This window comes from Schistocerca cancellata, chromosome 7 (assembly GCF_023864275.1).
Source record: "Schistocerca cancellata isolate TAMUIC-IGC-003103 chromosome 7, iqSchCanc2.1, whole genome shotgun sequence".
NCBI classification, from domain to species: domain Eukaryota; kingdom Metazoa; phylum Arthropoda; class Insecta; order Orthoptera; family Acrididae; genus Schistocerca; species Schistocerca cancellata.
The window spans coordinates 259,797,949-259,823,536 of record NC_064632.1 but is presented as its reverse complement, the minus strand read 5'-3'; the positions used below and the strand labels follow the sequence as shown (position 1 = coordinate 259,823,536).

At 42.0% G+C, this 25,588-nt stretch overlaps 1 protein-coding gene across 1 annotated transcript in view; it reads right to left on the bottom strand.

Moving 5' to 3' along the window:
- Positions 1-1,948: 1,948 nt before the first annotated feature.
- LOC126092045 (KIF-binding protein) overlaps positions 1,949-25,588 on the bottom strand; it is a 126,290-nt gene continuing 102,650 nt past the window's right edge. Inside the window, exon 6 of the mRNA XM_049907451.1 lies at positions 1,949-2,270. Coding sequence (XP_049763408.1) covers positions 2,142-2,270 — 129 coding nt within the window. The 3' untranslated portion in view covers positions 1,949-2,141. The remainder of the gene's footprint in view (positions 2,271-25,588) is intronic.

The window sequence follows — 25,588 nt, the reverse complement described above, 5'->3', positions numbered from 1 at the left end:
TGGAAGTGGGAGATTGAGTAGATGGGAGAGACTGGGTCTGTGTGCAATGAGAGGAGGTTGAGGTTTGCTGGAAAGGTTGTGAAGGGTGAGTGAGTTGCCTTTCCTGAGGTGGGAAACCACGAGATTGGATAGTTTTTTGAGGTGGAGGGTGGCATGCTGTTCTGATTTGCAGTTGGCCTGTAGGAGGATGCTCTGAACAGCCAGTGTGGATGTGGGAGAGGAAAGATTGAGGACTTTGATTAGGGACAGGAGTTGACGGGTGTGTTCACTGGCTGAGTTGATGTGTAGGTGAAGGATTAGGCAGGTGAGGGCTATGGATTGTTGGGTTTGGATCTGGTATAGGGACTGATGGAAAGAAGGGTTACACCAGAGATGGGAACTTTAAGTGTGAGGCCTTTGGGGGTAATGCCCAATGTCAGACAAGCCTGAGTAAATAAAATACGGGAGCGTAATCTGGCTAGGGCAAAGGCATGTTTGCAGAGGGAATGTAAATAAAACTTGATGGGGTCATTGTGGGGATGTTGTGAGGGTGGCATGGTATTTAGAAAGTGGAAAGTGTAACATGAGGCTCAAATGAAAATAAAAATATATGGGAAGAAATAAAGGTGAACTAGAAAGCAACTGGAGTTCTGGTGTGAAAAAAGTCGAAAAAGTGTTGCTTAAAGCAGAGCTATGTTGATCCTGTGGTGAACTTAGGTTGGTAAACAACGATGTGCACAAAGGTTAGGTAGTTGTATTAACCTCCAAAACACACTAAAGGGTGGAGAATTTTGAAAAAAAAACTGCATGTAAATGTATTAAAAGGACTGGTTGTGTGGTGGCAGATTATGAAAATGAGGCTAACAATTGTCTGCCGAAGAAATATTAATGTTAAAACCTATGGGAAGCTGTTAAAAAATGATCGGTGTTGTGGGAAAAACGGGAATGGAAATAAAGCGAAAGTTGTTATAACTTGCCGAAATGGTTGTTTAATAGGTGAAAGGAACTGAAGCTGTGAAACAGTATTCATGAGGTTACACGAGAAATGTTTGTAAACGGAACGCTGGATTTTATAGCAGCGGTAGTGTTGAAGGTGGTAAAAAATTTTTTTTGTTATGATTTGGAAGTAAGTTACATACTATTGAGTATATATAGGCAGGATAAAATTGTATGGTAAATTACCGTAAAAAGGGAAGGTGAATACGAAGTGAAACTACTTGCATAAACAAAAAGAGAAAGTGAGATGACAGAAAAGATTTCGGTCACAGTTTGCCTGTCTTCTGCACGTAAAGTATTTCTCAAAAGAGTATTCTCTTTTGTAATATGAGAAGCCACTTTGCTAAGCAAATACTGAAATACACTCTCACCCATTCATAAGTAATTTACGTCATCCATTAGCAGCTCTCTTGAGACATTTTGCTGAATGCTTTTACTATCTCGACGTAATACCGATGGCTTAATTCAAGTATGTTTCTTTTTTTTCTGCCGCTTTTCTTCCAAATACACACACAGTGAAATTGTGGTACTCGCAACTGCAGCGCATAATAAGAGGTTGTTGTCTGTCATCTTGAAATTTGATGAAAAATATGAAGACAGTGTAATGCCCCTTTTTAGCACGATGTCAAATATCTTTGTCAAACAAATTTGAGGAATGTTTGATCATATCTTTCAAATCTTTGTCAAAGAAATATGATAGTTCAATACCGGCCTTACTGAGCTTTTGATATTCAGATAGCTGCTTCTCATTTCTCTGAAAGGTTTCCTTAGTTTTCTTATACACAGCATCTGTCTTTCATACAGTCATTCAAGCATCTATAGCTTTGCCTTAATCTACACACACACACACACACACACACACACACACACACACACACACACACACACTCCTCATACACACGGCTGCCATATCCAACAACTCTGACCGGAATGCCAGGAATACACATCAAAATATTTAAAAGTGAATTTCCAAAGCATACAAAATCAATTTATTCTCAGCAGACAACTATATAAATAAAGGATTATGAGAAACTGCTGATATATGATAAAATTACAATCACAGTGCATAGTAAGAAGCTTACAAATTGTCACATTAACTCTAAGTATTATTTTATTTGCATTAGCTTCAGCAGATCTCACTGTCATTTTGTGCAAATGAAAAGCACTCATTTAACGTCCTGAGTGAGTTTTTCAAGTTTCAGAGGGAGCAGCTGCACCATCTCTTGGCAAACTCCAAGTTCTACGGACATCTTCTGGCGTCCAGACTCGTGCTTCTCGCAGTAATCCACAATGAACTAAAAGAAAAGTTAGTTGCATAAGGAAACTTATGTTAACATGATTGAAGCAATATTCAAGCAAGAAAGATTTCTCATAATATTCAACAAGTCTGTGGTGGTGATTAAGATTTGAAAGTAAGTTTTTAAATAGCGTGGGTTATCAGTGAGAAAATCTAAGCAGAATATGTAAAGATTATTTATTCACTGTAACTTTACTTAAAGAGATTATTATCCAAGTGCCCAAAACTTCACTGTAACATATATACTCACTATCAAAATATTCCTTCTTTTATGACCAAAGTTTTAAATGTCTGATAATATTTAATACATTGACACTGCCATGACTTTTTTATGGGTGGCTCACTCTTATGTTGTAATAATGCATCAGTCTTGTACTACAGACTTAAGCTGAAGTTTGAAAGACAAATTGTTGTCTCATGCAGCCCACTACTTTAATTTTTTTACTGAACTGAAAAACTGAATCCATTCTTCCTGGGTATAATGTATGGACTGTAAACACAGTAAGCATGCTAACAACACTCATCTAGTAATTGGTCCACAGACTACTAACCTCTCAGCACATAACAAATCCACAGATGATAATTTTTAACACAATGCAATTAATTAAAAAAAAAGCCTCTCATTTTGTGTTAAAATATGACCACATGTACATCACATAAATCACATAATGTGTCATGTAGCACGATGCGTGTGATACAGTACAAGAACTGCAGGGCAAAGATGTAAGAAACATTAATGTTATATCTGATTGAACCAACCGACCAAAATCAGCTAGAGTCAGGCAGTACCTTATCTGTCAGTGCAAAATGAAATAGGGAAATAAAAGCAATGTGGTGCAGGCACCAAACGTCTGGGAGAGTGTGATAAAAAAGGATTAGAGCTTCTGCTATAAACTGAAAAGTGTTGAACCTGGCACTCAATGTGTCTACTCAATTTGGCTAGATCTCATAAGAGATCATAATTTTAAACAGGGAGTGTGATGGAATACAATTACCAGTGTCAGAAAACAGTCACTGATAAAAAGGCAACTTATGGTTTGTCTGTTTCACAATTTGGCTGGAGTCCAAATAGTAAGAAACTGACATCAGTCCTCAGCACACCTGAAAAAGACAGCTGAGGAAAGCAGTCAAAATTTTGTGTAGGATGGCAACATTAATAAATAATAATAAAATAAATAAATAAATAAATAAATAAATAAATAATAAATAATAATAATAATAAATTCAAGGATCAGATAACTATGAGAAAGAGTCAGTTCTTACAATACTTTTATGGCCATTAACCAAATAATGAGATAATTAAAAAAAAATAGTGTGATTCAAACTGAAGTTTTCTGTGTCACATTAGGAAAGCTGCCCAAATTTTATATGATACAATAACTGATCAAACAAAATTATTGTAAGTCCTAATGCCCTGTTATACTTTACTATCTGTCTACACTTTTAGCACTGTATAAATAAGTGAATGGATAAAAAATCTATTTCATTTTTCATTCCTGAATTAGTGCTTTCCATAAAAATCCTCTTAATCCTCCATTACTCGCACGAAAATTCGCGACATCGTCACTCGCGCGTATGACTGGTGTCATCCACAAAGCAAGCGGTCTATTTGTACACTTTGAATGGTCTTTATGACTTTTTATGGAATCTAAATGTAATACATTTAATATTTGTACACAGTATAATATATTCTAATGTTTGAAACAGTTTGACCATTTGAAGAACAATATCTTCAGCTGAATTACTGGCATTACATAGTCCCTCTTGTTGCTTACCAACGTACTGTTCTAAATTCAAACTGTAAGCCGTTTTTACATCAACCAAAGCAAACACTTTTAACCCATACTTTGCTGGTTTGCTACGAATATATTGCCTAAATGGGCAGTTTCCTCTAAATGCCATAAGCTGTTCATCAACAGTAAGATATTCACTAGGTGAAAAATATTATTGACAATTGTTCTTGAATAGTTCCAGTACCTCTCTGATAGCTCTGATAGCAGCCAACTTGTCAATCTCTCTGCAAACACGTCTGTCCTGGAACTTATCAAACCACAGACATCTAAACAGAAACCTGAGTCGGTTTTCACTTATGCACAAATAACATGAAGTCATTTACCCTTCGAGTTATCCCACAATTTCGATATACTCTTCCAAGAACATCTCAAAGATCCACATAGATATAACAAACCAATGAAAGCTCTGATCTCTATTGCATCTGTTTCTTTAGCGTCCCTTTCCCTAGAGAAGTTACCATGAACTTAAATGATGTATATATTAGTGCATGTTGCAATAATGCTTATTATGTTTTCATCCAAGATCCAATTCAGAATATCTATTTCTGTCTTTTTTATACGAGCTTGATTTTTTGGTCCAGGCAAATGCGTAATAAAATTACAAGATCTGCTTCTCACACTGGTAGGATATTTATTTTTTCTCCATTTAGTTATTCCATCTTTCCCTTGAAAAATGCATCCTCCTGAGTTACTTCTTCCTGTGATTCATATTCATCATTTTCTGACACTTCTTGTTCTGTTCCTGAATCATGACCGCTTTCATGAACAGAATCCTCAGTCTCTGAGTCAGCGCTATAACTGTGAGCATCTTCATCACTCAGTTCATTGAACATTTACACCATACATTAGGATCTCTACTAAACTCTGTCCAAGGTTTTTTGCCTTTGACGTTTCTTCCACAATTTAAAAATAAAGAGAATACTACGTAACATGGAAGGTAACTGCAATCAGTTTCAATATGTCTAAATTTACGCACATGAAAGATCGATTGAATCTAGGAAAGCAATAAAGTTATACAGACTTACTTTGTTTCAGATTGTGGCAGCAGAGTCCTCCAGACTATAAACAATGTATCTTTCGTAACTGAAAGACAACAATGATTGGAGCTAACAGCCGGAGAGTTAACAGAAAGGTACTGAAAATGGTGCGAACTCAATACAAACCTGTCAGACAAAACTGGGCGGGAAAGTCATGTGGATAACAAGTGTCATCTGCACGAGCAACGGAGGGTTAAAAGAGAGAGAGTATCTACTTGAAATTGGTACTATAGAGACTAGTGCAAAATGAACAGTTACATGATTTTGGCTGAGTGTAGGAAGTGCAAAGTTTACCATTAACACATCCTGTGCCCATCTAAAATATGAAACATTTCATAAGTCTTGGCTACTTTACATGCTCCGAAGTATCAGATACTTCAACAATTAAGTACTCAATGATGTACTGTTTCTTGAGTTCCACAAAAATCTCAGACTGTATTGATTATTGACAATATGATGTAAATGGATAGATAAAAAATCTACTCCCCAAACAGCACACACACACACACACACACACACACACACACACACACACACACACAAAAGGGTTTAACTTTTACAATCTTTTGGAACCAGTGGCTCCTTCTCCTGGCAGAAGGGTTGAAGAGAAAGAAAAAGGGTTGCAGGAAAAGGTTTGGAGATGTTTACGGAAAGGGGTACAGTTACGGAAAGGGGTACAAGGAAAAACTGATCGTTGGGGACTGCATCAGATGAGATTTGAAAACCTGAGAGCTTAAAGGTGGAAGACAGGGTAGTATTACTAGACAGAGATTACTACTAAAACAGCATGCACAAGTTAAGAAGAATGAAAAGCTAAGTGCATTTTATGTAACAGAGGTGGGATGGGGGACAGTGAAAAATAGACAGGTCATAAAATGAAAGGCCTAGAATTGCTGGATTGTTATTGGTGCATAAGGACATGCTGGATTGTTATTGGTGCATATGGACATCCTGAAATACACTTCCCCACCGCATCACATATGTGTTTCATGGGATTTAAGTTGGGGCGAACGGGCAGGCCAGTCCATTTGATGAATAACCTTTCATTCCACAAGATCTCCTTCACTTACAAATTTTGATGGAGTTGTGCATTACCATCCATCAATATGAAGTCAGGGGGCAAATGCATCCCTGAAAAGACACACTTTGGGAAGGACTAAAGCTTCACAACAATGTTGACTGCTGAGTGTGCCGTGTTCAAAGATCTGGATGTCAGTATGCTCATGCAACATTACGCATCCTCACACCACAACACCTGGACCACCATAATGATCATGTTAGACAATGTTACTGGGTGCATTACACACCCTCATATGGCGACATGTAGGAACGTATAATGTTGCATGAGCATACTGACATCCAGATCTTTGAACACTGTACACTCACCATTCAATGTTGTTGTGAAGCTGTATTATAACAATGCATGAACACATCGAACTGTACAGGTAGAGGAGCTCTTGGAATGAGAGGATAGTCAGCAAATTGACTGGTCTGTCTATTCTCCCAACTTACAGCGTATCAAGTACATGTGGGATGTGTTAAGGAGATGTATTGCAGCATATCCACATGCACCAAGGACTATCCAGCAGTTGCCAACTGCTCTGGTGGAGGAATTGAATGCACACAAGAATTCCTTACCAAACTTTTGCCAATATGGAATCATGTTGCAGAGCATGCATTTCCTTCTGTGCTGATCAAACACACTATTAAGAACCATATCCCATCTTTTGTATTGTGCAGGGGACTAACATAAATCACAGTGACTCCAGTGTCATTATTTTTTTAATAAAAGTGTCATTTCTGTTCATCTCATTGCATATTTTTTTCAATTACTTTCTTTATTATACTGTAGAAGTTTTTTCTATTTACGGTCCAAGTTTCATCGAGCTGTTATTTGGCAGTAACACATCATGTGAAAATTACTTTTGTCCTTAAGCTTTGCACACCAGTGTATTTTATGTATTGTTAAATTGAGCTGAAATCTCATTTTCTGCCCAGTTTGGTCACTTTTAATACAAGAGTGTCTTTCTCAGATGCTGATTTGCATGAATGTAAATCATGTTTACAATGGGTCGACTGGACCATGTTAACACAAGGATAAAAGCACTACGAACATTTTAAAATGAAATTTACCCTAAATTTGCCAAAGTAAGTAATTATGTCTACCAGAAGGATTGCTTTCCATTTGGAAAGTGTGACTCTGAAAGCAGAATTTCTCAAATCAGTGCATCTGGAGTAACTGACGTATTCTTATTAGTGTTTTAAATTCAAATATTCTCTTTTGTGAGAAACTAGTTGCTGACTCAAGGTATTTTGACATTCTAATATGAGTGAGACAGTTAATTTGTTTCAAAAGCTGTTCTCAAAAAGTGCGTATAGACATACATACGTGTGAGCACATGCCCGACCCCCCCCACACACACACAAAGTTGAAAAGTTGAGCAGTGCTTTCACGTCTTATTTGAAGGAATTAGTTCATTAAAGCTATCTCCCACAAAACCGAGGATATCTCCTGCAAATAAAAAGTATCCCAAGCTTTCAATAAATATTGGCAATGTGATTTCTCAAGCCTTCTTGGCACACTTGACTAATGGTGTACTTTTGGGTGTTCAGCTGCACTATTGTTTCCATTTTCCTGCACAATATTGTCATGTAGAGGAAGGTGTAAGCAGATGAATGACGAACACTAACTTCACTTAACGAAGGTTTTTCAGCACTTGCATATACAAGAGTGCGGAGCGAACTGCCTCCGGCCAGAGCACATATGGTATATACACAGCTATAGAACATTCCAATACAATGATGCTTGCCATTTGTGGATACTTCTAAAATGTACTCGAACCAAAGATGGAAATTAAAATGTTTCAGTTCAGGTGAGTTTTGAACTCGCGACCCTCTATGCAACAATCTAGTATCATAACCACTATACTACAGCGAATGCGCTACTCGGATTCTTCTGTGACATTGCTCCCTCCTTAAGATAACAGTGTCTCGGTGTTATGTCCTCCTAGTCCGGGAACGAGTCATCGGTACTGCATACTCAGACTCTCGATGCCTGATGCCTGATGTTCGCTCTGGTGGTGAGCTGCTTAGATCTTCCCTTGCCGATAAGTTCTTTGTTACCTTTCTGCTTGTTGCCTGTTGCTGGAGCTTCGAATTTACGCTGGGTTGCAGGATCCTTATAGGCCTTCACTTGAAGGATGTGGACTGCATCTCTGACCTCTTGTCATCTTGTGTCAGGGTCAAAATCTTCAACTTCATAAATAACATCAGGCAACTGTCTTACAACCTTATAAGGTCCAAAGTAGCACCTGAGGAGCTTCTTAGAGATACCAACCTTCCAAACAAGAGCGAAGATCCAGATGAGGTCACCAGGCTGGTAGACAATACGGCGGTGGGTCGCACCATACCTTCGGCGATTGTTTTCTTGAGCCTGCAGTGTGCAGAGTCGAGCTAACTGCTGAGCTTCCTCAGCTCTGGTTAACACCTGGCTGATGTAGTCATCGTCCATGTCATCAGGATGTAACAGAAACACAGTGTCCATTGTCGTCGCCTCACGCCCATGCACCAGGAAAAATGGCATAAATCCTGTGGTGTCTTGTTTGGTGGTGTTGTAGACAAACGTCATGAAAGGTAACACCTCATCCTTGTTGCTCTGCTCAACATTGATGAACATTGATAGCATGTAGGCTAAGGTCTTATTAAGACGCTCAGTAAGCCTGTTAGTTTGCGGATGGTAGGCAGTCGTCATGTGACGAGTAATGTTGCACCGGTGGTTTATCTCTGTCACAAGATTCGATTGAAAAACTTTCCCTTGATCTGTAATTAATGACCTTGGGGCACCATGTTTTAATACAATGTCTTCTACAATGATTTTGGCTACCTCGAATGCTTTGACTGTTTTCATGGCTTTTGGTAATGGCAGATAATCAGTGCAACCAATAATCCATCTATTGCCACTAGCAGACGTTGGCAATCGTCTGAGGAAGTCAATCCCAACATGCTGGAATTGCATTTCAGCTGGTGGAATCAGTATGAGTCGGTCAGGTGGTTTCTGAGGAACTGCCTTTCTCCTCTGGCACTCTCGGCAGTGTGACACACAGTGACGTACACTCCTAAATAAACCTGGCCAGAAAAATCTCTTGCGGATCCTATCATATGTCTTAATAAATCCTAAATGTCCGGCCTCAGGTGTGTCATGGGATTTCTGTAGAACATCTAAGTGCATGTGTTTAGGAATCACTGGTCACCACTTCTTTCCAAACGGTTCAAAGTTTTTCTTGCAAAGTAATCCATTAACTACCTTAAATTGTCCTTTCACATCCTCTGATCGATTTAAGGCAAGCATAATTTGAGATATCTTGGTGTCGTCCTGCTCAGCAGAGAGATCCTCGAGTGCGGTGAGACAGTCACTATCTTCATCAAAGTTTTGATGGTCTTGCACAGGGTTTCTTGAGAGATAGTTGACGTCTTGGTGTTTTCTTCCACTTTTATACACTATACTAATGTCATACTCTTGAAGACGTAGTGCCCACTGTAGTGGACTGACCCGACAGCCAATCCACTAGGACGGGTAGCCGAAAGACACGCGTTTAAGCTCACGCAGGCTGGCGTGAGGTCTGGAAAATGACAAGGAATTATAGTAGCCAAAAATAGTACATAGCTTCTGGAATACTTAACTTTAATTCATAATTGGTGAACATCGGTCTGACGGTACAGGCATCCATAGATAAATAACAAATGTGAATGGCGCCTTGCTAGGTCGTAGCAAATAACGTAGCTGAAGGCTATGCTAACTATCGTCTCGGCAAATGAGAGCGTATTTGTCAGTGTAGCTTCGCTAGCAAAGTCGGCTGTACAACTGGGGCGAGTGCTAGGACGTCTCTCTAGACCTGCCGTGTGGCGGCGCTCGGTCTGCAATCACTGACAGTGGCGACACGAGGGTCCGACGTATACTAGCGGACCGCGGCCGATTTAAAGGCTACCACCTAGCAAGTGTGGTGTCTGGCGGTGACACCACACCCACCTGGAAAGCCGTCCTGTTGGATCCTTAAGACCTGTCAACCAACAAAGTGAATGATGGTCTGTAACAACTGTGAATTGTCTTCCATGGAGATACTGTCGAAATTTGCACACGGCCCAGATCACAGCAAGACATTATCTTTCTGTAGTTGAGTAGTTTCTCTCGGCTTTTGTAAGTGTCCGAGAAGCATAGGCTATAACCTTCTCTTTTCCATCTGAAATCTGCACCAGAACAACGCTGATCCCATACCACTGGCATCTGTGTGTAGTTCTGTAGGTGTTCTCTCATCATACAGACCAAGTACGGGGTCAGTCATCAGAGCTTTTTGCAACACATCAAAAGAATCTTGTTGAGCACCACCCCAGATAAATTTAGCATCGACTTTTAACAACTCTTGGTGTGGCCAGGCTTTGATAGAAAAGTCTTTGATTAAACAACGGTAATAAGAACACAATCCAAGGAAGCTTCTCACATCTCTAATACTTTTAGGAATAGAAAATTCCATTATAGCTCTCACCTTTTCTGGGTCTGGCCGCACACCTTCGTTTGACACAAGGTGCTCAAGTATTTTGATTTCTTTTGCTCCAAAGAGACACTTTCTTGGATTAAGTTTCAGTCCAGCTTGTTGGAGACACTTGAGAATGGCCCTCAGTCTTTTTATGTGTCCATAAAATGTCTTTGAGAACACTATAATGTCATCTAAATAACAAAGACACATCGTCCACTTCAGGTGCCTTAGAAGATTATCCATCTTTCGAAAGTTGCTGGTGCATTACACAAACCAAACGGCATTACCTTAAGCTCATACTGGCCCTCAGGGGTCATGAATGCAGTTTTCTCGCGATCAGCCTCATCTGTTTCGATTCGCCAGTATCCGGGATAGTACATGTTCATGGTTGAGAAATATGTAGCCCCCTTCAGACAATCTAGTGTATCGTCAATTCGTGGAAGAGGGTAAATGTCCTTTTTAGTTATCTTATTAAGCTTCCTGTAACCAACAGAAAAGCACCAACTGCCATCCTCCTTCCTGTCGAGACCACTGGTGACGACCATGGGCTCTGCAAAAGCTGAATGATGTCATTCTTCATCATTTTCTCTACCTCGTCGTTAATTATTCAATGTTCCATTGCTGACACGCTGTATGCTCTCTGGCTTATTGGTTGATGGTCTCCAGTGCTAATCCGGTACTTCACCGACGATTTGTCTAATTTGCTCTTCACCTGAGGATTGAAACATTCAGAAGACTCTTGAAGAATGGCAAGTAGCTTCTTCTGTTGTTCCTTAGTGAGATCTGGTGATAGTCAAGCTAGAAGATCTCGTCTCGTAGTGGTAGCGCTAATTTCGCCCACAGACTCGGCATGGGAGGTTTCTATGACGCTCAGCTGTTCTGCAAGTAATGGCTCAGCATTTGCTATGCACATGCACTTTGGAAGGGATCTGCGGTTCTCGGCGACAGTTAACTATCTGCAATTCGCCGAATCCTTTCTTGAACGAGACGACAGAGACTGGGATGACCAAGTTATTCTTCAATGGTATGCTTTTCTTACATTCCACTACAAGATCCTTGGGTTGATGCATGGCATGACACATGACAGTTACCTTTCTAGCGCTGACTGCAGGAAGGATCACTTCATCCAACACACATAGTCCCCACACACTCGGATGCGCATCTTCTTGCCCACAGTATCTCATCTCGTTTAGCATAATCTTCGAGTGGCCACAATCTATTATCGTTTGATAAGCTTTCAAAAAGTCCCATCTGAGAATGACGTCATGACTACACTTTTGAATTCTAAGGGCTGTGTATGGCCACTTATACCCACACGAATGACACATCTTCCTGTAGGTTTTACATATTTCCCATTAGCCACCTTCAGCATAGATGTTTTTTTGTCGACGAATATGGTTTTCTGCAACTGGCGACAGTACTTCTCCGAAATGACTGAGTATGATGCTCCAGAGTTCACAAGAGCTTGGGCTGGTCGGCCATCCATGAGGATATCGACGTAGTTTCCTATCATTTTGGTAGTGATCGACGGTGGAGGATTTTTCTCTTCGGTGACCTCACCTCCAAGGAAGGTCGCACCCTTTAGTTTTCCAGGTTGCGGCAGCTAGGTGATCGGCTGGAGTTTCTAAACAGTGATGGAGACCTTGATCAGCGTGTTGGGGAGCGTCCTCTCCAATGGCTAGCTTGTGGCGATGGTGACCTATGTCGTCCTGCACCCACATCTTCGTGTTCATCTTCGTCGTCCCAGAGTTGGCGTTGGCTAAGATTGGTCTGCTGTCTTCTGGCATGGGCGTCATCAAATATTTGCAACCTTTCTCGACAATAGTGCACCACATGTCTCGGTCATCCACGTGGAAACATACTGGTTGGTTATCCTGGGTCCTCCAGACATCAGTCTTTCTTGATGCCCAAACAGGTCCCTCATGCAGCATTGCAGAAACGTAACTTCGCCTGGATCTCAACTTTTTTACTGTTTTAAAGGGAAATGAAGGACGAGAGATGGGGTTCAATGTCTGTTCCACTTCTTTCTTTATGACCTCTTGAAGCGTCTCTGTTTTTTGCTTGCCGTACAATCCAAGTGCCTTCTGAACTTCCTCTCTCACTATGTGACGAAGAACACTTGTGAAATCAGTTGCTTCCTCCATCACAGACATCCATACGACATTTGGAAGCCGTTCAAACTTCTTGTGTGTAATTCTTTTTTGATGGATTGTCTCGATATACTGGCACCATTTTATGATGTCGTCTGCTGTTGAAACCTCCTTATACCTTCAGCCACTTGTTCTGATCTTGGCCATCGTCACCAGAGAACCCGGAAGGATGTCTCATGTGGTGGCACACAGTTGCTGTCATCGTGACATCCTATTCTTCTTCTGTCTCCGATAGACTACGATCTGTTGAATATTGCTCGAACTCACGTTTCTCGCCACGTAAACGGTGACTCTGTTGTGGCCTGATGGGAGCCACTGTGTCATCGATAATGTGCAGTATCACAAGTTCCTATACCTGGTGTCTCCACCAGAATAATGTCATGTAGAGGAAGGTGTAAGCAGATGAATATCGAACACTAACTTCACTTAATGAAGGTTTATTCAGCATTTGCACATAAAAGAGCGCCAGAACACATATGATATATATATATATATACAGCTACAGAACATTCCAGTACAATGATTCTTGCCATTTGTGGATACTTCTAGAATGTACTTGAACCGAAGATAGGAATTAAAATATTTCACTTCAGGTGAGTTTTGAACTCACAACCCTCCATGCAACAATCTAGTATCATAACCACTACACTATGGCGACTGCGCTACTCGGCTTCTTCTGTGACAATATTTCAATAGCTGATCCAGTTGTCTTTCTTTAGGTGCTGTGAGCTGTGTTATTGGGCGTACTCATTATCTGACTCCAAACACATTGTGAAATATTGTTTATGTTGCACTACTATATATAGCTGAAATCAACTCCCAGCGATTGCTACACTCTTTGATGCTGATCTGCTTTTTAGAGCCCACACTGGTAGTCCAAGAAACACATATTCTCGCAGCATTTTCCAATTCTGATGGACAAGATGGGCATTGAGTTATTAACAAATTTAGTTTCTGACACCACACCTTGCTTAAATTGAAACCTCCACCCCAGTTTATTTGGTTTTACATCTCTTTATTTTGATAGATTCCTTAATTAATGCAGTGAAGATTGCTACTAAAGGGCTAAATTTCACACTTGCTCCAAAAATGCTACCAGTAGCAGATCACATCAATTCCATGGAACATGTTGTAGCTTTGCTCTCACTGGAAGCAGCAGAAGAGCTATGTCAAAATACCCGTTGAGCACTTACAAAGGTGGCAATGCTTAAATCCAAATTCTCCAAGAAAGAACTAGTAGCCCCTACCACTCTGCAAGAGAACAAAGGGACTGTAATTCTACCAGCTAACAAGAGTTACAACCATAATGGACCATAACAAAAACATTTCTGATCCTTTGAATGAAATTCTCTACAGACAGATGCTGATCCTATGAGTAAAACGGAGAGGAAGACGATGACTCTTTTCGGTGACTCATGCTCATCACATAATATCATTAATGGTCTCAGAACACATGCAGCTGTGCCACCATGACAATATGGGCTTCTTAAAGTACACAAGGACGGCACTGGCCTAAGACCCATAGTTAGTAATATTGGCACACCTACATACCAGCTCACAAAATACCTGTAACACTCTCAGAAAATATTTGAAGTAACAACACTAATTTTGCAACTCTGCTCACTTTATACATCACATCAGTCAACTGCAGACTGCAGCTCTGGGATGATGAGGTCTCCCCAATACAGCAGTTATACTTTCTGAATGGTTTTAAGTAATTGCAAAAAAGTTCAACTATTTCTCTGACCTTTTGGAATGTTCTGGTATCAACTTATTTCCTGTTCAATGGAAAACATTATGAACAAACCGACAGCACGGTTATGGTAGCTGATTATTGTCTGTTATGATAAATCTATACATGGTACACTTTGAAGCAAAGGCACTAGAATCTGCCAAGTTCATGCCAACATGTTTCCACTGATATGTGGGCAACATGTATGTAGTGTGGCCACATGAACAAAAAAAAAAAAAAAAAAAACTCTTAAGATTTCCTGAAACATTTAGCCTCTCTCCACCATAATATAAAATTCACAATGGAATCTGGAAAGTATGGTCTCTTATCTTTCCTTGACATGTTAGTCAATAGACGAATGGATAGGTTCTCGGACCACAGTGTAGAAGATCTGTTCAAAAAATTTCGGAACATTCATAATTTAGCAACAATTTGGCAGCCCTGCATACACTTGTGTTTAATGTGTAACTGCTGAAAGTTTCATTGTTGTATGAATGTTAGTTATCGTTCAGTACTGTAATGAGTAGAATGTTGTGTTGCACAGTTTGCGAATTTCGAGATGGCAGAGTTAGAGGAGCAATGCGTCTGCGCTAAATTTTGCATGAAACTCCAGAAAACGTTTAGAGACACACCAAATGATGCAGGAAGGTTAAAGTGATGAATGCTTATGCTGTTCTCAAAGTTATGAATGGTTAGACAGAAGTTAAAGATGACACTAGTTCAGGATGCCCTTCGACATCTACCGATGATACTCATATCAGGAACATCAATGCAACTGTGCATGCCAATCAAAGACTGACTCCGAGAGACTGCAGAAAAATGTAACATTTCAGTTGCATCATGTCATGAAATCCTGACACATCATCTTGGAATGCATTGAGTTGCTGCCAAGTTCATCCCATGGCTCCTGAATCAAGACCAGAAAGACCTTCACCTCGCAATCTGTACAGACCTTTTGGATCTTGCAAATGAGAACGAGATGTTCCTTAAGAGAATCATAACTGGTGATGAGATGTGGGTCTATGTTTATGATGTTGAGACCAAGGTTCTATCTTCACAATGGGTTGGGAAAGGTTCTCCAAGACAAAAAAAACCTAGTCAAGTCAGGTCAAATGTCAAAGTCATGCAGACAGTTTCCTTTGACTTTGAAGGATTAGTTCATTATTCATGCCACAGGGACAAACTGTTAATTGGTGGTGCTATTGGAGCGTGTTGCGATGGCTGTGAGAAAATGTGAGAAGGAAATGTCCTGAAATGCGGCGATACAGTTCACGGCTCTTGCATCACAATAATTCACCCATGCATTCATCCTGTCGGTGCAAAACTATTGAACTAAAATGAAATCACTGTGCTGTCTCATCCTCTGTACTCTCCAGACCTGGCCTCTACGCAGACTTTTTCTATTTCCAAAATTGACAACCCTATCGACAGGACAAAGATTTGCAACAATACACGAGATAAAAAAAAATTCACAGATGGTGCTTTGTGCAATCCAGCAAGAGGCAGACCAAGACTACTTCCAGAAGTGGAAACGGCACTGGGAGCGGTGTATCAATTATGTAGGAGAGTATTTCGAATGAGACCATGCACAATAAGTAAAAGATATGCATAGAAAAATTTTGTGGATAAAGTTAAACAATTCTTTGAAAAGACCTCGTATATAGAAAACCCAAACTCACTGCTACCTCCACACCTCAAGCTATCACCAGCCCTCACAAAGAAATTGAGTGCTAAAGACTCTGGTCCATAGGGCTCAAACACTTCCAGACAAGGAAAGCAGCACTGAAGAATTACAGTACCTACGAATAGCGTTCAAAAGAATCAGTACTCGGACTGACTAACTGGGTATGAGTCTGAGACAAAAGAAGAAGAGCAAAAAATTACTTATCTGTGGCCCCCAGCAGCAGGCTCTGTTCTTATCAACATACACTCCTGGAAATGGAAAAAAGAACACATTGACACCAGTGTGTCAGACCCACCATACTTGCTCCGGACACTGCGAGAGGGCTGTACAAGCAATGATCACACGCACGGCACAGCGGACACACCAGGAACCGCGGTGTTGGCCGTCGAATGGCGCTAGCTGCGCAGCATTTGTGCACCGCCGCCGTCAGTGTCAGCCAGTTTGCCGTGGCATACGGAGCTCCATCGCAGTCTTTAACACTGGTAGCATGCCGCGACAGTGTGGACGTGAACCGTATGTGCAGTTGACGGACTTTGAGCGAGGGCGTATAGTGGGCATGCGGGAGGCCGGGTGGACGTACCGCCGAATTGCTCAACACGTGGGGCGTGAGGTCTCCACAGTACATCGATGTTGTCGCCAGTGGTCGGCGGAAGGTGCACGTGCCCGTCGACCTGGGACCGGACCGCATCGACGCACGGATGCACGCCAAGACCGTAGGATCCTACGCAGTGCCGTAGGGGACCGCACCGCCACTTCCCAGCAAATTAGGGACACTGTTGCTCCTGGGGTATCGGCGAGGACCATTCGCAACCGTCTCCATAAAGCTGGGCTACGGTCCCGCACACCGTTAGACCGTCTTCCGCTCACGCCCCAACATCGTGCAGCCCGCCTCCAGTGGTGTCGCGACAGGCGTGAATGGAGGGACAAATGGAGACATGTCGTCTTCAGCGATGAGAGTCGCTTCTGCCTTGGTGCCAATGATGGTCGTATGCGTGTTTGGCGCCATGCAGGTGAGCGCCACAATCAGGACTGCATACGACCGAGGCACACAGGGCCAACACCCGGCATCATGGTGTGGGGAGCGATCTCCTACACTGGCCGTACACCACTGGTGATCGTCGAGGGGACACTGAATAGTGCACGGTACATCCAAACCGTCATCGAACCCATCGTTCTACTATTCCTAGACCGGCAAGGGAACTTGCTGTTCCAACAGGACAATGCACGTCCGCATGTATCCCGTGCCACCCAACGTGCTCTAGAAGGTGTAAGTCAACTACCCTGGCCAGCAAGATCTCCGGATCTGTCCCCCATTGAGCATGTTTGGAACTGGATGAAGCGTCGTCTCACGCGGTCTGCACGTCCAGCACGAACGCCGGTCCAACTGAGGCGCCAGGTGGAAATGGCATGGCAAGCCGTTCCACAGGACTACATCCAGCATCTCTACGATCGTCTCCATGGGAGAATAGCAGCCTGCATTGCTGCGAAAGGTGGATATACACTGTACTAGTGCCGACATTGTGCATGCTCTGTTGCCTGTGTCTATGTGCCTGTGGTTCTGTCAGTGTGATCATGTGATGTATGTGACCCCAGGAATGTGTCAATAAAGTTTCCCCTTCCTGGGACAATGAATTCACGGTGTTCTTATTTCAATTTCCAGGAGTGTATTTAACTGTCACATTGGGTACAAGACTACCAGCTGTCATGCCAATGCGATTGTACAAATCTCAATTCTGACCAACATAAGTCCTTTTGTTTTAAGATCAAAACAGAGGAACAGTACTTGGAAGAATTTTTGACCACCAGTTCCACAACTGCAGTAGAGTTACAGGAGGAATCCACACCTTGACAAGTCTTCAAATGGCTGAAGTTAAGCTGGCCAGATCACCCACCAGCAGGAGAAAACATGGCACTGAAAGTCTATTTTTCACTGAGTTGTCACTTAATTGCAAAAGTTAAGTCCTTACAGTGGTAGTTCTATACATCCTCTACTCTAAGGTGCTTCCTTTACTGCATGTGGTACATTAGGGCACCACCCGCATGAAGATTTTTACTGACTGCTCTACCTATTGGCCAACAACAGACAAGGAGATTGAGCAACAAGTACACTCAAGTTTGGATTGTGCACCCTGATAAGCTTCTCCCCAATGGTCCTTTTTTTTGTCAATGGTCTTAATTATCGTATCTTTGGGACTCGGTTCACATTGATTTTGTTGGTGTCATTGCGAATATGATGTGAATTGTAGTGGGGTTTCAAAATTCCCATATGTGAAGAAATGCATTCTACAATGTCACAAACCACAATTACGGCACTGACTCACAGTTTCACTATTGGTCGTCTGCCAAGAGTAGTAGTAACAGAACATGGTTCCCAATTCAAGTACACATCCTTCACAAAGTTTTGTGAACAATACAGCCTCAAGCATCAACTTACCGATTCCTTCCAACTACGATCAAGTGGGGAGGCAGAGCACATGGTCTCTACCTTTAAAGAGAAAATGAAGACATTGATTCATCTAACATCATCAGAGGACATCCTAGTATTTTTAAGCAATTATAGGTCACCACAGATCATTGGGAAGAGCCCAGCTGAGCTCCTGCATGACTGACTGTCATACTTCTCCACCTATTGTAGTTGCAGCAGCATGAGTGAGGACCGTCTCTATGTCACTTCTATATGGGCACCACAGTGTGAGCACCAACATTCAGCCAGCATCTTGGGCAGCTGCCCGCAAGTCATTGGTGCCTTGGGATGCTGCCTTTACTCATACTATGTGGACACACATGGTCTTCAATGGCAACACTACCAAAACTAGCTACATCATGGACTGAACCTGTTGGCATCTCCTGGTTGTCATAATCTTTGACCCAGACTGCAAACATCTATTCTTCTATCACTGCTGACTATACCTCAACAGAAACAGCAAAAATTTCACAACTGCCAGTACTCTGGCCATGGACTAGCTCCCCACAGCAGGCCAGTAGCAGCCATTACTGATTCCACAGCTCCATCAGTCAATCATGGGGACCACAGTGGTGACACTCCACCACTACCAGCAACAACACTGCTGCACTGTGTAACGTGCCGGGCTGTTTCCTCACCCAGTAGTTAGTGCGCAGTGTTCTCGACCTACCTTGCTTTGCTTATTCAATATTGTCTTCCCAGTAGCTGCGTCTGTCTCACATAAGGCACACTGAAATTAAGAAGCCAGGATCCTAGATTAAGTTTTCCAAAATCAAAAGTCAAGACTGTACTCATTGTTGAACATTTATGACAACCACAGTGCGATTTATTTGTTATCACTCACACATACAATATTTATGTGACCAGGCCTCTTACACATAATCGTCACATTAGGTAGGTCAAAAACTTCCAGTCTTTAACAATGTTCACAATTACACTTTTTTGATATCGACCGGAAAAATTAACCAACTTGCTGCACTTTTGCTCCATAAGAATCTGACCGAGAACTAACTGAGAATTGCACCAGCTTGGACCTTATATATACGAGCGCTTGAATATTTGACTATTTCTGTTAATATATTATAGTTTATAATTTCCCAGGGTTAAAATTATCATTTCTAACTGGTTTTGAAGTTAACTATTGGGTTTTATTATTTAAATAACATGAGTGAGCTGTATCAATTTAAATACGCGGAACTAATTTACGCATCCGCCGTGGGAATTCCCGACTTATAGCCATGGCAGCCCTTTTGAACAATAATTTTTACATGTTCAAATTTACTTAATTCTTAATTAATGCACTTACAAAGTTGAGACTGGAGTCATTTTATGTAGAAAAATAAAGGTAGCAAAAGTATCGAAACAGATCTTGGAATTATTTAGTAGTTTGGTCACAACTGGCACTGAAAGTCATACAGGCTACAGATTTTAAGTCTTAATATCTATTTAACTAACAGACTTTAGGTTACTATAAACACTTAGCTGGAATCAGTAAAATTTAGGCTTTCTTTTGGATGCAGTCTTATAGTTGAATTTGATCTATTAGCTCACTCGAATTTTACTTAATATGTATTGCAGAATATACGTCATTGTCCATAACTGTTAATAGTATGCATTTACAATAAAACTGATTAGCTCATTACTTTCGGAATAGATATTAGAATGTACTGAAATAATACATTTTACTAGGGGAATTTTATTTAAACTATTTCTGAATTCTGCACTATAAGGCTGAAGGCCACAGAATCTGTAGTTGGAATCTGACTAGTGAAAATGAAAAAAGTAAAAGTTCATTGCTTAACTAAGTTACTGAAGGAGTGTAAAACCAAAACAGGATAGCAGTGGGCAACCCTGCTTCATTACAACTGGGAGACAGATTCGCCCATTTTTCCTTAGCATCCTACCTTGCTTGCAAGGGATGTTGGAATGGAGGAACTCTAACCCACAACATTCAAGGTACTATCCCTTCTTACATGTCAAAACCAGCATAAGTTGGGGCTTTTCCAAGTCAACATACCATCTCAGAGGAGGGAGGGATCAGCAATAGAAATGAAGACAAGAAATCAAGATTTGTCACATAGCACCACAGGTGGTGCTTTACTCCATTGGCATTCAGGAAGAGTGGCACTCCAGGAAATGGAACACAACCCTGCCCCCACAGTGAAGCACAAGCAGATTCACATGTTTGCTCAGTAGATGTTATTACTGAAGTCACATCACTGGTGATGGCACTTATCTATTCCATGGATTTGCTACAGATTATTGTGTTGGCTGGATTCTTGCTTGCTGCTTACTTATGACTATTCCTGGACTTTTACTTCGTGCCAACTGTTCTTGTGTTTCATGTTCAATAACCGTGATTTATTTGTTTCATTTTGTTTTGGGGCATAATGCTCATGTCAAAACTATAGAACATGAAAAAGAGAGGAATTAAAAACAACTACATGTTAACCACAATCGACAGAAGGGAAGACAGCTAAAAACAGGGACATGGAGAAAGTCTAAAAAATATGCCATAGAGAAATGGAGGTCCTGAACTAAAAATTAAACGGCCTTCACCATATTGCTACGCCGGATAAAAAGTAAAACACGGTCAACAGCCTGCACGTTGTTCACTAAAATGGCCAATAACTCAAATGACAAACAAAAACATAAGTGGTTAAAAAAAAGGGCATGCCGTCAGGAAATGGCGGACTGTCAGAGGTGGGGGAGCACCACTTAACAAATGGCAATAGCTAAAAACACAGTGCCCGACACACAACCTATCTAAAATGATCTCACAGTGAGAGCGCCAGGAGGAGGTCGTCCAAGCTGCTGAGAGAGGCTTAATAAGCCAGAGCTTGTTCCCATGAAGGGGGGACCAGTGGTGATGCCAAAGTGACACCACTTGCTGACAGACAGCAACACAAGGATCATCAGAGTGAGTATAAGAACGAGTGGGCTGAGGTATGAGGACTGCAGCCCTGGCAGCAGTGTCAGCAGCCTCGTTTCCTGTGCAGACCGACATGACCATGAACCCACAGAAACATCACACTGGCTCCACCAAGAGTGAGCAAGTGACAGTTTTCCTGGACCCGCTGCACTAAGGGATGGGCGGTGAACAGTGCACATAGACTTTGAAGGGTGCCGAGTGAGTCTGAGCAGAGGACACAATTGAAAAGGCTGCATTGCCGGATGCACTCTATGGCCCAATAAAGGCAAAGAGCTCAGCTGTAAATACTAAGCAGTGTGCTGGAAGCCGATATCAAAAGACACGGTTGCCAATGATGAAGGCACACCCGACCCCACGGTCAGTCCGAGAGCCATCAGTGTATACATAGGTACTGTCGCGAAGTTCCATGCAAAGGTTGTGAAACTGAAGGCGATAGACCGAGGCTGGAGTAATGTCCTTAGGAAGCGAATGAAGGCCAAGGTTAACGTGGGCTGCTTCACAGAGCCAAGGTGGTGAAGGGTTCACACCCACTGGGAAAGATGCAGGTAGCACGAAGATAAGCCACTGTAGAAAGTGCCGAAAGCGGACTCAAGGAGGTAACAGAGGAGAGAGACGAGCCCCATACTGACGATCAAAGGAATCATCAAAGGAGGTGGCACAGGAGGGTTGGCCATGCATGGCAGACAAACCGCACGCATACCTGCTGCAGAGAAAGTCACGCCGGCATGACACTGGTAGTTCAGCAGCTTCAGCATACAAAATCTCAACCGGGCTAGCGTAAAAGGCTCCCATGGCCAAATGGATGCCACAATGGTGGATAGTGCTGAGACAGCATAAACAGGATGGGCGCGCAGACGCATAAACAAAGCACCCATAGTCCAGTTTCAAACGGGTGAGGGAACAGTACAAACGAAGGAGAGTGGTTCAATTGGTACTCCAGGAAGTGCCATTGAGGACACGTAGGACAGGCTGCCAGGTAAGACACATGGGAGGACCAAGAGAGTTTCCTATCTAGCATGAGCCCCAGGAATTTCGTAGTTTCAACAAATGGAAGGGCAACAGGCCCAAGATGTAAAGCTGGTGGAGAAACCATTTGTGCTGCCCGAAATTCATACAGACGTTTTTGTCACTGGAAAAGCAAAAGCCAGTGTCAATACTCCAGGAGTAAAGATGATGATGATGATGAGGAGGAGCAGGAGGAAGAGGAGGATCTTAGCGTTTAACATCCCGTTGACAACGAGGTCATTAGAGACTGAGCGCAAGCTCGGGTGAGGTACATCTACGTCTCCATCCATACTCCACAAGCCACCTGATGGTGTGTGGCGGAGGGTATCCTGAGTACCTCTATCGGTTCTCCATTCTATTCCAGTCTCGTATCGTTCGTGGAAAGAAGGATTGTCGGTATGCTTCTGTGTGGGCTCTAATCTCTCTGATTTTATCCTCATAGTCTCTTCGCGAGATATACGTAGGAGGGGGCAATATACTGCTTGACTCTTCGGTGAAGGTATGTTCTTGAAACTTTAACGAAAGCCCGTACCGAGCTACTGAGCGTCTCTCCTGCAGAGTCTTCCACTGGAGTTTATCTATCATCTCCGTAACACTTTCGTGATTACTAAATGATCCTGTAACGAAGCGCACTGCTCTCCGTTGGATCTTCTCTATCTCTTTTATCAACCCTATCTGGTAGAGATCCCACACTGTTGAGCAGTATTCAAGCAGTGGGCGAACAAGTGTACTGTAACCTACTTCCTTTGTTTTCGGATTGCATTTCCTTAGGATTCTTCCAATGAATCTCAGTCTGGCATCTGTTTTACCGACGATCAACTTTATATGATCATTCCATTTTAAATCACTCCTAATGCGTACTCCCAGATAATTTATGGAATTAACTGCTTCCAGTTGCTGACCTGCTATTTTGTAGATAAATGATAAAGGAACTATCTTTCTATGTATTCGCAGCACATTACACTTGTCTACATTGAGATTCAATTGCCATTCCCTGCGCCATGCGACTAATCGCTGCAGATCCTCCTGCATTTCAGTACAATTTTCCATTGTTACAACCTCTCGATACACCACAGCATCACCTGCAAAAAGCCTCAGTGAACTTCCGATGTCATCCACAAGGTCATTTATGTATATTGTGAGTAACAATGGTCCTATGACACTCCCCTGCGGCACACCTGAAATCACTCTTACTTCGGAAGACTTCTCTTCATTGAGAATGACATGCTGCGTTCTGTTATCTAGGAACTCTTAAATCCAATCACACAATTTGTCTGATAGTCCATATGCTCTTACTTAGTTCATTAAACGACTGTGGGGAACTGTATCGAATGCCTTGTGGAAGTCAAGAAACACGGCATCTACCTGTGAACCCGTGTCTATGGCTCTCTGAGTTTCCTAGACGAATAGCGCGAGCTGGGTTTCACACGAACGTCTTTTTCGAAACCCATGCTGATTCCGACAGAGTAGATTTCTAGTCTCCAGAAAAGTCATTATACTCGAACATAATACATGTTCCAAAATTCTACAACTGATCGACGTTAGAGATATAGGTCTATAGTTCTGCACATCTGTTTGACGTCCCTTCTTGAAAACGGGGATGACCTGTGCCCTTTTCCAATCCTTTGGAACGCTACGCTCTTCTAGAGACCTACGGTACACCGCTGCAAGAAGAGGGGCAAGTTCCTTCGCGTACTCTGTGTAAAATCGAACTGGTATCCCATCAGGTCCAGCGGCCTTTCCTCTTGTGAGCGATTTTAATTGTTTCTCTATCCCTCTGTCGTCTATTTCGATATCTACCATTTTGTCATCTGTGCGACAATCTAGAGAAGGAACTAGAGTGCAGTCTTCCTCTGTGAAACAGCTTTGGAAAAAGACATATAGTATTTCGGCCTTTAGTCTGTCATCTTCTGTTTCAGTACCATTTTGGTCACAGAGTGTCTGGACATTTTGTTTTGAGCCACCTACCGCTTTGACATAAGACCAAAATTTCTTAGGATTTTCTACCAAGTCAGTACATAGAACTTTACTTTCGGATTCATTGAACGCCTCTCGCATAGCCCTCCTCACACTACATTTCGCTTCGCGTAATTTTTGTCTGTCTGCAAGGCTTTGGCTATGTTTATGTTTGCTGTGAAGTTCCCTTTGCTTCCGCAGCAGTTTCCTAACTCGGTTGTTGTACCACGGTGGCTCTTTTCCATCTCTTACAATCTTGCTTGGCACATACTCATCTAACGCATATTGTACGATGGTTTTGAACTTTGTCCACTGATCCTCAACACTATCTGTACTTGAGACAAAACTTTTGTGTTGAGCCGTCAGGTACTCTGTAATCTGCTTTTTGTCACTTTTGCTGAACAGAAAAATCTTTCTACCTTTTTTAATATTTCTTATATATAGGTCTTTAAATATGTCTGCTTGTGTCTGTATATGTGTGGATGGATATATATGTGTGTGTGTGTGTGTGTGTGTGTGTGTGTGTGTGTGTGTGTGTGTGTGTGTGTGTGTGTGCGCGCGCGCGCGAGTGTATACCCGTCCTTTTTTCCCCCTAAGGTAAGTCTTTCCGCTCCTGGGACTGGAATGACTCCTTACCCTCTCCCTTAAAACCCACATCCTTTCGTCTTTCCCTCTCCTTCCCTCTTTCCTGATGAGGCAACAGTTTGTTGCGAAAGCTTGAATTTTGTGTGTATGTTTGTGTTCGTTTGTGTGTCTGCAGGGTGTATACGTGGACAGAGAAGAAAAATTCCCGGATTTCCCGGTTAAAAATACATTTTCTCCCAGGTGAAAACATACTTTTTTTCCTGTTAACTGACAGTACATTTTCTCTTGGAATCGTATAACTAAAAATGGCTCTGAGCACTATGGGACTCAACATCTTAGGTCATAAGTCCCCTAGAACTTAGAACTACTTAAACCTAACTAACCTAAGGACATCACACACACCCATGCCCGAGGCAGGATTCAAACCTGCGAGCGTAGCATTCCCAC